We start from the raw sequence: 14,730 nt of genomic DNA on the forward strand, positions 1-14,730 counted from the left end.
CTTCTCTTGTTGCGGAGCATGGGCTTTAGGTGCGTGGGCTTCAGTAGCTGTGGCACGTGGGCTCAGTAGTTGTGGCTCGCGGGGTCTAGAGCGCAGGCTCAGTAGTTGTGGCTCAGGGGCTTAGTTTCTCCGCGGCATGTGGGATCTTCCCAGACCAGGGCTCGAACCCGTGTCCCCTGCCTTGGCAGGCAGATTCTTAACCACTGCGCCACCAGGGAAACCCCTTGCCCTTGCACTCTTGTGATGGGAGTGGCGGCCCTGGTCTCTTGAGTCACCCTCTGGGCCATCCCCCCATTGTCCCGGGGAACAGCACTCGGCTTCCTTGAGGGGCTGACCCGTCCTAATCTTACTGTAGGTCACTCAGCCGCACCCTGCGTGCTCTGTCTCTGCAGTAGGGTAGGCTGGGAAAGTCCAAATCTTTAAGTTCTGCTTCCTGTATGCTCCGCTAGGCCAGCCTCCAGGCACTTCTCTCCTCTTGTGTTTCCATTTCCTGGGAGGAGCCAGGCTGGTCCTTCCACACTGCTCAGAGCTCTCCTTGGCTAAACACCGGTGCTCTCAAGTTCTGCCTTCCACAAAGCACCAGGGTCTGAACACGCTCAAGCCACGTTCTTTGCTACTTTATAACAAGGGTCCCCTTGTCTCCTTTCCAGTAACACACCCCTCACTTCTGTCATCAGAATGGCCTTTGTCATCCATATTCCTACAACAGTCTGCTCAGAATTACTTCCTCCTTATTCCGAGACAACTCAGGCTTTCTCTCCAACGCTCTCTTCTTTCTGAGCTCTCACCACAATCCCCTTTAAGGGTCCGTTCACAACAATGTAGGTATTTTCTAGCAGACATTTCTAAACCCCTCCAGCCTCTACCCATCACCCAGCTCCAAAGCCATTTCCACGTTTGTAGGTGTCTGTTACAGCAGCAGCCGACTTCCTGCACCCATTTCTGCCTTGGTCAGTTCAGGCTGCTCTAACAAAACTCCATAAGTTAAGTGGCTTATAAACAACAGAAGTTTGTTTCTCACCGTTCTGGAGGCTGGGAGTCCAAGATCAAGGTGCTGGCAGATTCAGTGTCTGGGGAGAGCTCACATCCTGGTTCATAGACGGCCGTCTTTCTGCCGCGCCCTCACATGTGTACCTCACAAGGGGGTGAGGGGGCTCTCTGGCTTTTATGAGGGCACTAATCCCACTCACAAGGGCTCCTCCCTCAAGCCCTAATCACCTCCCAAAGGCTCCATCTCCTAATACCATCACCTTGGGGGTTAGGATTTCAACACATGAATTCTGCAGGGACACAAACATTTAGTCTCTGGTGGGTCACCTCAGCCAAGTCCACGGAAGAGCAAACTTTTTCTAAATGAGCTCGTCTGAGAGCTTGCAGTGTCCTTCAACCTTTAGTCTCTGGTTGGTCACCTCAGCCAAGTCCACGGAAGAGCAAACTTTTTCTAAATGAGCTCATCTGAGAGCTTGCAGTGTCCTTCAACCTTTAGTCTCTGGTGGGTCACCTCAGCCAAGTCCACGGAAGAGCAAACTTTTTCTAAATGAGCTCATCTGAGAGCTTGCAGTGTCCTTCATCTGAGGGATGCCTGTCGCATGTTTTGGGGCTGGGCTTCCCTGCCCACAATGTGAATTCACAAGACAACAAAAAGCAGCTGCTTTAACAACAGCAAGTCTGTGCATCATGTCCGTATGACCAGATCCAGCAGGGGCCTTGATGGACCCCTTCCCTGACTCTGGGAACGGGCCCTAAACATACAAGATTGGTATAGACCAGTCAGTGCTATAGAGCTGTAGGTAAGTGCAAGGTGAGTTCCCGGCGGGGCAAGGGCTCCATTATCTTGATAACATCTCTATGTCCAGCCCAGGATGTGGCCAACCGGACGTTCTCCCCGAGGGTTTGTGCATCAGGGAGGATGGATGGTTCCACAAACAGATCATCCAACCACCGGCAGCTCTGGGAGGGCCCACAGGAGTGGCCCGGATGGGACGTCTGGGCCCCAAAGCTGGGAACAGGCTGCCCTCTGCTGGCAGCTCGGGGGCCCCTGGCGCCCCAGCACAAGGCCATCTGCCAGGCTCCTACACTAGCTGTCAAGCTCAGGAACACTGGTCATCCAGAGTAGCCATGGTGCGGAGGGGGCAGATGCACCTCCTGGGAGTGAGACTGGGTAAAGGCAGAAGGCTGTACCCAGAGGCTGGTGGCTGGCCAGGAAGCCCCTAAGGGCAGCATGGGGCGGGCAGCAGGGGAGGAGGCGGGTGGAGGCCCACCTACAGTGAGTGAAACCCAGTTCCCCTAAAACCGAGCCCCCCTGCCGAGTTCATGATTAATCTCTCTACCCAAAACTTTATTCCCTTTCTTATCCCACCCCTCAGGATTGAGGAGTGTTGAAGTGAAGGGGGGATTGAAACCAAGCAGGACCCTGCAGGACCTTCCTGGGTACAAAAGCCCCTCCACGTCCCCCATTTCTTGTTTGCAGAAAAAGGCTTTGGTCTCCGGGGCCTTCTCCGAGTTCCAGAGAGCAGGCTCAACAGTTAATGATCAGGACAAGATCACAGGCCTCCTAGCTCCTCCTGAAGGGATGTAGATAAGAATCTTTGAGTCGTTCTGCAGAATCTAAGACCCCCACCTGCTGGAGGATCGTGGCTACGTGCTGACCACAAGCATGTAGACCCCAGACAGACTGGAACCAGAAGGTTGATGGTTGAGATTCCCGAAATATCACCCTGTTACCCCACCACCAACCAACCAGAAGAAGGTCCAGGAGCAGATCAGACATCCCATAACCCTCTCCCCTCACACTGTCTTTAAAAACCCTTGCCTGAAAGCCTTCATCTCTGGAGCATGAGCTACCCGTTCTCCTTGCTTGGCACTCTGCTAGTAAACCCTTACTTTGCTGCAAACACCAGCTGTCAGAATTTGGTTTTCTGTGCTGTGGGCACACAAGCCCTTGCTTGGTAACGTGGGGACCCCAGAGGGGGCTGCGGGGAGGGGCCGTACCTTGCAGGTGGTGCCTTGTGGTAGGCCGAGAAGCAGGCGCCCCCCAACCCCATTCCCTGGGGTCCCTAGCACCCCACTTCCTGCACGTAGGTGCTCACCTCTGGACCCAGGTGAGTTTCTCCCTCGCAGGATTTGCATGCTCGTAGGGCCCTGTGGTCTGCCAAACCCAAATGACCCAAAGCAAGAGGGGCCGAGGGTCTTTGCCCGTTCCGGGATTTCTTCTCATTTCTGTGATGGCTGAGCGAGGTGTCCAGGGGCCCTCAGGAGGTGCATCTGTGGGAGCAAGGCCCGGTTTCGGGAGGGGCCACCCTGTGGGCTCTTGGGGTAGGACGGGAAAGCGCGGTCCCTCCTGGGGGAGGCAGCTGAGGATGGCCGGAGGGGTGAGGACAGGGAGAGGAAGTGTGGGGGGTGAGAGCTGCTCTCGGACGTGGGAGGAAACCCCCGACGACTGAGCAGGGTCTCGTTCCCAGACCTAGAGGTGCTGACGTGTGGAGCGGGGAAAGAGCCATCAGGGATCAGCGACTGGACGATTCCGGCCCCTGCCCCTCCCCTTCCCTGGCCCCCTCCGCTGCCGTCTTCCTCCTCTGTCCCCCTCCCCCCTTCCCTCTCCCCTGCCTCCCTCCTCCCCCTCCCCTGCCCCCTTCCCCTGCCCTCTTCCTCCTCTGTCCCCCTCCCTTGCCCCCCCTCCTCTGTCCCCCTCCCCTGGCCCCTTCCCCTCGCCCCCTCCCCATTGCCCCCTCCCCTGCCCTCACCTCCCTGGCCCCCCTCCCCTGTCTTCCTCTCCCCTGGCCCCCTCCCCTGCCCTTCCTCCCTGGCTGTGCCTCTAACCCCCTGCCCCCCAGCATGAGAACCACAGGGGGAGGCTTTAAATTGGATTCTCAGCCCCACCCCTAAGAGTCTGATTCATCCACCTGGGGGGCCTGGGAATCTGTATTTGCAGAGCCCCTCAGGTGATTCTGATGCCCAGGGTCAGCTAGGCTTGAGGATCTCAGGAGGAGTCCGGCCTCTGGGCCAGCGCCTGCCTTCACCCCCAGCCTGAGCTCTGCAGCCCACCCGGCAGCTGGTGCCGCCTCTGAACAGGCCTAATGATTGCAGACGACCTCCCGGAACTTGCTGTTTCTGTCCCTGGAGTCACCCAGGACAGGCACACCCTCTCGGCTGACAGTCCTTCAGAGACGCTGCGTCTGCTCCTGGGCCGGGGTGGGTGGGCGGGCAGGGGGCAGACATCCCTGCCTCCCCGGAGTTCCCAACTAAGGCACAAGGGGCCCTGTTTGGCCATTTCATCGTCTGAGAAGGAGAAACATGGCCGGGGTGGGGCTGTCCCGGGGCTGGAGAAGCAGACTGGGGGCTTGCACTGGGTCAAGGGCAAAGCAGAAGCCGTCCCCTCGGAGAAGACCCCACCCTGCCGTGGCCAGCTCCCTCCCCGACTCCCGCTTTTGGACATTTTGGAGGTTTCATTCCTTGTCTTGTGCACTTAGTGCCGTGGCCTCCATGAAGTCCTTAAATGCATTCACTCATTTAATCCCCACAAGAGCCCTCTGAGCCGGGCGCTGTCATTACTGCCATTACATGATCAGCTGAGGATCTGGCTCAAGGTCAAACGGCAGAGCAGGATAGAAACGCAGATTGCTGGGTCCAGGCCCGGGTCCTGCACCACGTACCTGACACTCTGCTTGCGAAGAAACTGCCTCAGGCCGGGAGGTGTGGGGTGCGGTGCTGGGACTGTAGCAATAGCCAACACTCACTGAGCACATCCTGTGTACTCAGGCATCGGTCTGGGTGTTGTCAGACATGACCCCTCCACCAGCACTGAGAAGGGGTCATCTTATCCCTTTATTCTAGAAGAGTAAACCGAGATGCAGTGAATTTTATGTGGCTTATTCAAAGTCACTCCCAGGGGTGGGGCTGAGATTGGAACTAGCTGTGTGACCCTGGGCCCACCTCCTCCCTCTGGGCGTCAACCTCTCATGTGTGAATGGAGACGTTGGCCTCAATTAATTCCAGAGAAGCGCTGCTCAGGCTTGAGAATCTCCTGGGGATCTTGCGAAGGTGCAGATTCCAGTTCCGCGGTTGGGTGGGGCCTGAGACCCGGCACCTCTCTCGGGCTCCCAGGGGAGGGAGGTACTGATGCTGCTGGTCCCAGGACCTCATTCAGCAGCCGGGCTCTGGGGACACGCCCAGCTCTGATGTTCTGCGTTTATGGGCCTGGGGAGACTTGCCCCAAGGCCGTGAAAATTCCGGAAGCAGGTTATGGTGAATAAAGCACTTAGTGGGCATTTTCCGCTCCTGGCCAAGCCCCTGGCCCTGGGCCTTCGACACTTCTACTCTGCGATCTCAGCCTGACCCCTCCGGAGGGTTCAAGGGCTCCGTCCTGTGCCACGCAGTGTTGCCTCTCCCTACAGAAGGAGTGAAGGAGGTCCCTGCTCACCCTGCCTCGTCCCAGAACACAGTTCACACCCAGTATGACTCACTCTGACATTCCTTCCCACCAATCGCCCCAAAGATCATATTCAAGACTATGCTAGGGGCTTCCCTCCCTCTCCTCAGCCCCTCCGCCTTGAGCCATCTCTTAGCTTCTCCTTGACCCCAGTCCCAGGCTGCACAACTCACAGCCTTCTCTGCCTGGTCTTGACAATGGCACTTAGAGGAAGGTCTCAGTCATCAAAGTAATACAAGTGAAAATTCATAATCCTCACTATGAAACTCCAAAGCAAGCAGGAAAACCCCAGCACCCACGGTCCCCTCAGGTAGAAGGAACTCCTGGGGACATTGTTACCTTTCTCTCCATCCTTTTTCCTCCATCACTCCGCTACCCCATGTGATTTTAATGAGGTCCTATGAATGGCTGCCCTTTAGGAGGAGAGGGAAGAGCCACCCACCAGTGCAGGAAATGTCAGAGCTGGAAGGGGACTTATGAATGCTGGGACAAGCCCCGCACATGACCAAGGAGAAGCCTGCTGGATACCATTCTAGGTGCAAAGGTGTGTAAGCGAAGACGCCAAGCTAAGTGACTCTTGTCTCTGCGGTTGCGGGACTGGAGGAGTGGAAAAAGATACTTTCTTGTCTTGAATTTTTTACAGCAACAGTGCATTCAAGTGTTACTTGCACTTCAAACACTTTGTTATTGTTAAAAGACAAAGAAAGCCATGAGCTAGAAAGCATTCTGTGTGCCCGAGTTTGCCCAGCTGGTGCCCGCAGGTTGACTGAGGCCTCTAGTTCCCTGGGCAGCAGTCAGGCTTCTTCTGATGATCTTGCCCCTTGACCCAGTGTCCCCGAGGATGAGGGTCATTCCAGGGAAGCCCCTTTGCTCCTAGAGCAGGGGCATCCAGATGCTTGGATGACATGGGAAAAGGGAAAATTCTGCAGGCCCCGACCTGAACCCACAGTCCAATCTCTGCCAGACCCAAACTGGGAGCAAATGCCTTCAAGCCCAGACTCAGCCCCATCAGAGAGGGGGCAGTGGGCGCTCTCAAGACGAAAGGGAGCCCTGGTGAATCAGGAAAGTTATTGGGCTGGAAAGTGATTAAAGGCTGAGCGTGGGAGGGGATTTCCACCGAGACAGCCCAGCCCAGGAGCAAGCCTGGGCGGGCCAGCGGGGCCGCTGCCCTGTTGACATCTGTTGCAATGGTGCCCGTAAAACCCAACTCGCTGGAGACTTGAAACCTTGATCCATTTTTCCTCTGTTGCCCTTTAGAAAAACAGAGATCCCAGGAAACCCCAAAGCCCTAGAACTAAGCGCTCTACATCAAAGGGGTGTGGGCAGGTCAGGAGAAGTCTCAGGGAGAGGAGGGCGGGGAGGAACTGTGGACTGAGGTTGCGTGTGTGTGTGTGTGTGTGTGTGTGTGTTTGTGTGTGTGTGTGTGTGTGTGGTGCGGGGGGAAGCAGGCTGCGAGCAGACCCACTTTCCTGTCCCATCAAGGTGAGGGGAGCTACCAGACCTCAGGGACCTGGGACTGTGAAGCAGACAGGGGAGGAGAAGAAATGCTCCTCTTGTCTCACCAAAGGGGAGACAACCGATCCCCCCAGAAACCGGCCAGACTTTCTTACAAATCTAACACAGGCTGGGCAGCCTTCGTTTTATGGGACCAGGAAACTGAGGTCAGAGAGGGGACAGACTTGTCCCAGGTGTCATGGAGCTGGGGCCCCGTCTCCCGGCTCAGTGCTCCGTCCTCCACACCAGTGGTTTGGGCTCATCAAAATCACCCGGAGGCTGGTTACAACACAGGCCCCAAACCCAGAGTTTCTGACTTGGCAGGTCCGGGGTGGAGCCCGGAACCTGCATTTCTAACAAGTTCCCAGGTGCTGCTGCTGACACACTTGAGAACCGCTGCTCTAGACCCTTGCTGTCCAAGTATGTTCCGTGGAAGCTTCTAGAAAAGCAGAATCTCAGGTCTCACCCCAGACCTACTGAATCAGAATCCGCATTCACAAGACTCCCCAGGTGAACTGTTTGTACCTTGCAGTCTGGAAGCACTGTCTGCACCGCACGGCCCCTTCCTTCCTGGGAGTCCAATCCAGGCAGCCTGGAGGAGGCGTCCAATCCCAGTTGCCAGGGGTCTAGGGGGAACCTGGGGACTCCCGTGTTTCCCAGGGTAGGGGATGGGCGAGTGGGCCACAGGGGTAGGAGGGGCTGCACACCCAGCCCAGGGGCTACTCTGCTGTGGTGCCCACCCCCAACTCCAGGAGGCCCTGCAGTGCCCACCTGGGGAATTGCCAGTCCAGCTTTCTAGCTAGCCCCAGGGATTTTATTTTATTTTAAAAATATACGTAATACACATGTATTTAATGTCATGTATCCACCATTACAGTATCATACAGAATAGTTTCACTGCCCTAAAAATCCCCTGTGCCCATCTGGTGGCTATTATTATCATTCTAAATAATATACCTAGACCTCTCCTTATTAGTTCATTCACTCTAGGTAGCGTTTATTGACAACTGACAATGAAAGAATGGGAAACTCCCTCATTAGCCCTTTTCCTCCTCCCAGTTTTTGTCAGTTACATTTCCATTTCATCCACTCACTCAACAATTATGTGCTGAGGCCCCCCTGTGTGCCAGGCAACAATCTAGGTGCTGGATCTACAAGGGTAAAGAAAACAGATAAAACTCCCTGCTGGCATACAGCCTACATTCTAGTAGAGGAGACATACAATAACTAAGGAGACTATCCAGACTTGTAGATGGTGACACGTGGTATAGAGAAAAGTCAAGCAGGGAAGGGGATGCAGTCTGTGTGCCTGTGACTGTGTGTGTGTGTGTGTCTGTGTGTGAGTGTGACTGTGTGGGGGGGGATGTAAACAGGGTGGTGGGGACGACCTCACTGAGAAGGCGATGTCTATGAGTACAGAGCTGTGTGAGGTAAGGAAACGAACCTAGACATGCCGGGGGAGGAGCGGTCCAGGCAGGAAGGAGCCCGTGGCCTTGTGGGCAGGCTGGTGAGGAGACTGGCTGGAGGTGGGGGAGGGGTGGGGTACAGGTCAGGAAGAAAGGGGCAGGCCCCCCAGGGCTGCATCACCGAGGGGCCTCAGGCTCTGGGGGATTGCAAGCACAGGGGTGATTCTCCCTTCAGTTTAAATTTGTACTGTGTTAATATACATTCTCTTTGTAAATATAATGATCTTCAATGCTTGTTCTGTGGACTGAGCCTCACAATGAATGAACCCTAAAGCGAATTTATAATAAGATTAAGTAAACATTGTAGAAAACAGCAGAGATTTTACTCCTTGAGCCTCTCTGGGCCCCGTCCTTCCTTCCATCCCATCCTGTTCCCATCTTCCTTTCTACCCCGTCCCAGGCAGCCACCTGGAGTGGACCGGGCGCCCTATTCCCCACCAGGGAGGCTCAGCGCACCTCCAGCCCGCTGCTCCCTGGGGCCATTTTGCAGTCCAGCCCATTCCAGCTGGATGCAGACGGACTGACGGTGCAGACCAACTTCCCTGGGGGGGGAGGTGCAGGGGGCAGAGGGAAGAGCCAGCCCCGGTTCTGTCCAGCAGTCCCCTGTGGAGTCAACAAGTCCATTAGAAATGAGTGAGTGTCTCCGGGACTCAGCACTGCCCCAGCCAAGCCCCAGAGGCTGAGTGAGAGCTCCATTCCCGGGGTCGTGTACCCAGGGGCAGTGTACCCAGGGACTTGGTACCCAGGGGCGGTGTTCCCTGGGGGTGGGGTACAGATGCCCTGGCAGGCAGGGAGCGCCAGCACTAGCCCCCTGCACCCTGCCCCTCTAGATCCTTCTGAGGCTCAAGTAATCCAGCTTGAGTCTGAGCCTCTCCCAGATGGGGCCACCAGGCAGACACCAGTTTGGGGGAAAGGTTTAGAATGAGCCATCTCCCCTCGTCCCTGGGGGTGGGTGGGGGCCAGGACTCCCAGGTTCCAAGGACCTACACAGGACACCGGGGAGATGTGAGGCTGGGAACCGGACATTTATTTGGTAGCGACCTTTCCAGCAATAGAGTACGCCCTGCTGAATTTCCTCCCATGGCCTCCCCTTTACCCAGTGCTTCTGTCTTTTTTCGGCTCATTCTCTTGTGTCCAAAAGCCTGGCACCGCTCCAGCCAGGAAGCTGAAGAGGACAGTGTGGGTGGCTAGTTCACATCTAAAAGGAATGCTGTGTACCCAGATGCTTACAGAGAGGTGGTGTGGTGTCAGCAAAAGATCCTGGGTCCTCTCAGCCACCACACAATCTCATCCCAGCTTTGCCATTTACAAAGCTGTGTGACCTCATCTAGGTTGCTCGGCCTCTCTGATCTCATCTGCCACGAGACTCAAAAACACGTGAGAGCGCTCTGTAAACTTTCAAAGCCCATACGTTTGTGAATTCACCTGGGTCTGGAGAAAGCACCAATGTGTCCCAGGTCCGGAGGAGGAGGAAACAACAGCGATAAAACAGTCAGGAACAGAGCTGGTCTGGAGCCCTGTTTCCTCAGTAGAACTCTGGATCATGCAGGACTGTGCTGGGTTGGTGCGCTCAGGAGATGCCTATGGAGGGATGGAGTGGGGGGCGTGGGTGTTGGAGGCTGGAGAGAGGGCCACAGGAGGGCATGGTTGGCGGGCAGGCTGAGACCTTGGGGGTCCCTAAGGCAGGGCTGTGGGCCCCTTGAGCTCCCTCCACTGCCGCCCTCTGGAGCTGTCTATCTTGGTTGCCTCTCTTCTCTCATGGCCTGACCACTCCCTCCCGTGGAGGGGCGTTCTGGGAGTTAGGGGGTTAGCTGGCCCACGTGTGCGTGCGTGCATGTGTACGCGTGTGTCTCCTGCAGCACACGGGCTGCAGAGCTGTGGGTGGGAAGATGAGAGCTCCTGACTTGGGTGCTGCCGGGGAGGGCGCCCTCCCCCTCCACACTGGACCCTCTCTGTGCCCGTTAGGCTCCACATCACTGGGCAGGAGGGTGGAAACACAGGGTGTGGGTACAAAGAGGTCTTATTACTATCATGATTACAAATCATTATTCCCATAATAAGCTATTATTACCATGTATATGAATAGGTCCCTAAGAAATGGCAAGTCCTGGAGGAGCTGACCAAGATGGGGCGGCATTAGGACCCAGGGAGCCGTCTCCCAGTGCTGGGCCGGGGTCCTCATTGTCCTCTAAAGTCAGTAAAACTGGGGGAAGGGGTGGACTAATTCTTTTTTTCAATTAAATTTTTTTTTTTTTTTTCGGCTGCGCCTCACGGCTTGCGGAATCTTAGTTCCCGGACTGGAGCCCTCAGCAGTGAAAGCTCGGAGTCCTAACCACTGGACCACCAGGGAATTCCCTGGAATAACATTTCTTGAGACTCTGAGAGTTACCAGGCTCTGTCCTGGGCTTTTCACAGATGTAATCTAACTTATTCACTAGAGCTCGTGAGATAAGAATCAATTAATCCTCCCATTTGACAGATGAGGAAACTGAAGGATGATGAAGTTGCCCGAGGTGGGAGGGACACAGCCACCAAGGCGGAAGAGTTGAGGTTGGAACCCAACTCTGCAGAGGTGGTATCTTTACACCATACTCTCCAGGCAGAAAAGGCAGGGGAGCCTTCTTCCCACCCCTTCCCTCCGTCTTCAGCTCAGCATCCGGGGAAAAGTCCCTTCTGGGGGCGGGAGGCGCGGGATGGAGGGAGGTAGATTGAATCTGCGGAGGGGAAGCAACAGGCCCGGGTCGCGCTTGGCCTGGGGCTGACTCCACCAGGCACGCGGTCTAGGTGGGCTGAACTGCAGGCCCCTCCAGTGTGTGCCGAGGATGCAGGCAGTGCCATTGCCAGGTGATCCGTGGGGGGCGGGCCCCTCCTCCTCCACCGCGGGGAGGGGAGGCCGAGGGACCTCAAGGTTCCACTCTCCTCAGCCGCACTGGATGGGGGCAGGCGCAAGACAGTGGGTCGTCCAAGCAGAGACAGCTGTGGGCAGCCTGTCTGAGGCCCAAACCGAAAAATCTGCAGATGGGGGAGGGACCCAACTTAGGCTTGATCCCCCCCCTTCTCCCGCCCCAACCCCAGGATCGGCCTCATTTTTCTCATTTCGCAACGCCAAGGGGGAGCTGGTCAAGCTAGGAGAGGGGGCAGAGGCTGGGGGCCAGGACTGCTGCGGCCCGGGAAGCTCCAGCAGCTGTCTGGCAACCCCCATCCCTTTCGAGTCCCAACCGGTGCCAGTGCGCGACCACGGACCACCCCCTCTCCCCCCAAGCTGCGACCCCCTCACGTCTGGAAGACGCCCCCTCCTCCCCCCCCCTCACTATCCCCCCCTGAGTCCAAGGCTTGGAGGAGCTGTGGCCCCCAGAAACAGCAGACAGGAGGCCTGAAGGCGCCCCGCCCCCGGGCGCGCAGGGGAGAGGAGCGAAGGGGAGGGGAGGAGAGGGGAGGGCCGGCCGGGCAGGAATGCTCGGCGCAGGAGGCGGGAGGCGGGCGCGGGACATGTGAGGGCACATCCCGCGAGCTGCCGCCCGACGCGCAGACGGCCCGGGGAGCGAGCGGGCGAACGGGCGAGAGCGGGCGGGAGGGCGCGGAGCAGCGGCGGGGGCCGAAGCCCGGCGCGGGAGGCACCGGGCGCGCCGGCCGGGCCGCAGGGAGAGCCGGCGGGGCGCGCCGCGGCCCCGGCCCCGCGCGCGCCCATGACGGCGGCCGTGCTCCGGGAGGGCGTGCTGGAGAAGCGCAGCGGCGGGCTGCTGCAGCAGTGGAAGCGCAAACGCTGCGTGCTCACCGAGCGCGGGCTGCAGCTCTTCGAGGCCAAGGGCGCGGGCGGCCGGCCCAAGGAGCTCAGCTTCGCCCGCATCAAAGCCGTGGAGTGCGTGGAGAGCACCGGGCGCCACATCTACTTCACGCTGGTGACCGAGGGCGGCGGCGAGATCGACTTCCGCTGCCCGCCCGAGGACCCCGGCTGGAACGCGCAGATCACCCTGGGCCTGGTCAAGTTCAAGAACCAGCAGGCCATCCAGACCGTGCGCGCCCGGCAGAGCCTCGGGACCGGGACCCTCGTGTCCTAGACCGCAGGCTAACGTCTTCACTTCCCGCGGCCATGGACGCGGTGTCGTGGGTCGTGTCAGGTGAGTTCTTGGGGTCTGAGGCCTCCTTCCCTCTTGCCCTCCCGTCTCCTCTTTCCCCTACGGAGGAAATGTCCGCCCGCGCCCCGCCCCCCGCCCCAGCATGCTGCCTCAAAGCTGGCCATCCTAGGGCTAGTGGGGAGGGAGAGCCCAGGAGTCGACCCTGGGTGCCTGGGCCTGGGGCCAAGAGCCGGCCTTCTCCCAGGGCGCCGGGCAGGGTCCTGAATGTGCCCGCCGTGCCTGAGAGGAAGGTGGGCAGGATGAGCACCACCGCCCCCAGGTTGGTTCTGCCCTGGCTCAGGTGGAAGAGGCTGGCAGAACAGACTTCCAGGAGGCTGGGCCTCTACCCCCACCAAGGCAGGGCTCCTGGGCTGTGGCTTTCAGGGAGCTGGGGAGGGCGGAGGGGGGATGCGCTTGCCCCCCACCCCTTTCTGCTGCGATGACGCTCATCCTGGAGCTTGACCGTGGGATTGAGGCAGGAAGACAGCCTCCCTCAGTGGCAGGGTTCTCAGGGTTGGGACCAGAACCAAGGAGCCGTAGTTCCCAAGGTGGGACCTTGGTGGGAGCTGGGCTGGGCCTGGGAGCTCCACTACCTGTTCTCAGTGGTGGGTTTTGGGTCCTAGGGCTGTGCTGTTGGGAAACCAGGAGATTTGGGGGGTGTGCAGGCCAGGCCACTGATGCCAAGGAGGGTGGGCCTGGCCCCCTGCCCGAGTGCCCGCCATGCTGGCTGGGCCGAGAAGGGTAGCTGGAGGAGGGGGTGGGGGCGGGTTTGTGGTCAGCAAGGCTCAGGGGAGGGACCAGGAATAGAACCTAGAAACTGTGGCTCCTGGCCCTGTGCCCTCTTCCCCAGATGCCGCTCCCTCCCGGGGGAACCGGGCGCAGGTTGAGGAAGGATCTAGTTGTCATTTCTCCCGTGGAAACCCGTATCCCCTCGCCCCACTACCACCTCCACCCTCCTGACTCTCCCTGTCCTGCAGCTTCTCACCTCACCAGGTAGGGTCCATGGCGCCTGGTGGTCGGTGCTGCACACCTCCGGCCCTCCTGTTAACTGCCTCTCGTGGGGCAGTGAGGGGTCACTGAGAGGCCAGGCAGGAGGCAGACCTGCTGTCCTTAGAGCTGATCCTCTTTGATCCCCCAGGCCTCAGAGGCCGGGAGGAACAGCTTCCTGCAGTGATCACAGGGTGCTGTACAAATGCTGTTTTCTCCTGAAATGTCGGAGCAGGTTGGGAAGCTCTGGTACAAACAGCTGCTGGGGATACTCACCGCCCCAGTGTCTGCCCTGCCCTGACTGCTGTTCTTTCTCGCCAGCTTCCATGCCCCCTTTGGCTCGTGGGGCGTGACTGTGCTCCATCTGGTGAGGCAGAGGCCGTGGACGCGTGGAGGAGGCGTTGGAGCGTAAGGGGCGGCCGGGGCCGGGGAGCAGGTCAAAGGCCCCGAGGGGCTGAGGATGAAGTTCCAGCCCCTGGGCGCTCAGACTCTCAGGATGCACCGGCTCAGGACCTTCCGGCCACCGGCCTGGCCTCCGAGATTGTGACGGGGAGCTGGCATCCAAGCCCCCTCCCGCCACGGCCCTGCGTCTCTTCTGCAGACTGCTAATCAGCAACCCCCCCCCCTCCCCGGCTTGGTGCCGTGCCTGGAGGAAGGCAGTCCCCCGGGGGCGCTGAGCCAGCGCCCCAGGACTCGGGAGGCCAGGCTGGCGCCCAGAAGAGGAACCAGCTGGGCTCGCCTCTGGATTTACTTTGGCGGGGGTAGCTGATGGGTCTGAGGCCCACACCTGGGGGTCATCTGCTGCTTGGGTCCTTCTGGGACCCCCACCCATCCAGGCCTCTCTTTGCACAGTTCTTCCCCCTTCCTGCCCCTCTTCCCCCACTGCGGTACTAGGCCTGGAGGTGGCGGGGTGGTTGGGGGGTCAGCCATTACCATTTCACACCTGTCCACAAATGCAGACGCCCTGCAAAGGGCAGTGACCACACTGTTCGCTTGCTGAGTGAAATTCTTTGCCCGCCGCTAAGACCTGCTGCTTGGAGCATCTGTGTCCTCACCCCCACTTTCCCAGTCCGCACCCCATCCTGAAATCTCCAGCCTGGGGAGGGAGAGGCCCTGCAACCCAGGGGACATGGACTCAGAGGTCCTAGGGGAGGGACCGTGAGACCCGCACGGGTCAACTGGGTCTCGAGAGATGCCCTTCTGCCTGCTCTCCTGGGGGGGCAGCTGTGCATTCTGGGTA

General features: G+C 58.6%; 1 protein-coding gene and 1 long non-coding RNA gene across 3 annotated transcripts; one reads left to right on the forward strand and one right to left on the reverse strand.

Moving 5' to 3' along the window:
- Positions 1–1,483: 1,483 nt before the first annotated feature.
- Positions 1,484–11,675, reverse strand: LOC309646225. The gene is made up of 3 exons (XR_014255222.1): positions 10,460–11,675; positions 4,653–10,007; positions 1,484–3,264 (listed from the first exon to the last, which is right to left on the reverse strand). It is a non-coding gene; the product is annotated as an uncharacterized lncRNA (long non-coding RNA).
- Positions 11,676–11,828: 153 nt separating this feature from the next.
- PHLDA3 (pleckstrin homology like domain family A member 3) lies at positions 11,829–14,475 on the forward strand. Of its 2 annotated transcripts, XM_082432322.1 has the most exons (3): positions 11,829–12,506; positions 13,354–13,496; positions 13,812–14,475. In XM_082432322.1, the coding sequence occupies exon 1, from the start codon at positions 12,075–12,077 to the stop codon at positions 12,444–12,446; it is 372 nt and encodes a 123-aa protein (XP_082288448.1). In that variant the 5' UTR covers positions 11,829–12,074; the 3' UTR covers positions 12,447–12,506; positions 13,354–13,496; positions 13,812–14,475. The 2 variants fall into 2 exon arrangements, with proteins under 2 accessions (XP_082288448.1, XP_082288447.1); XM_082432321.1 differs by lacking the exon at positions 13,354–13,496 and having other exon boundaries at positions 11,884–12,506.
- Positions 14,476–14,730: the final 255 nt, after the last annotated feature.

This window comes from Balaenoptera physalus, assembly GCF_965194825.1.
Source record: "Balaenoptera physalus genome assembly, chromosome: 1".
NCBI classification, from domain to species: Eukaryota; Metazoa; Chordata; class Mammalia; order Artiodactyla; family Balaenopteridae; genus Balaenoptera; species Balaenoptera physalus.

Coding starts and splice junctions, on each gene's coding strand:
- PHLDA3 (XM_082432322.1), top strand. CDS start 12,075: ATGACGGCGGCCGTGCTCCGGGAGGGCGTGCTGGAGAAGCGCAGCGGC.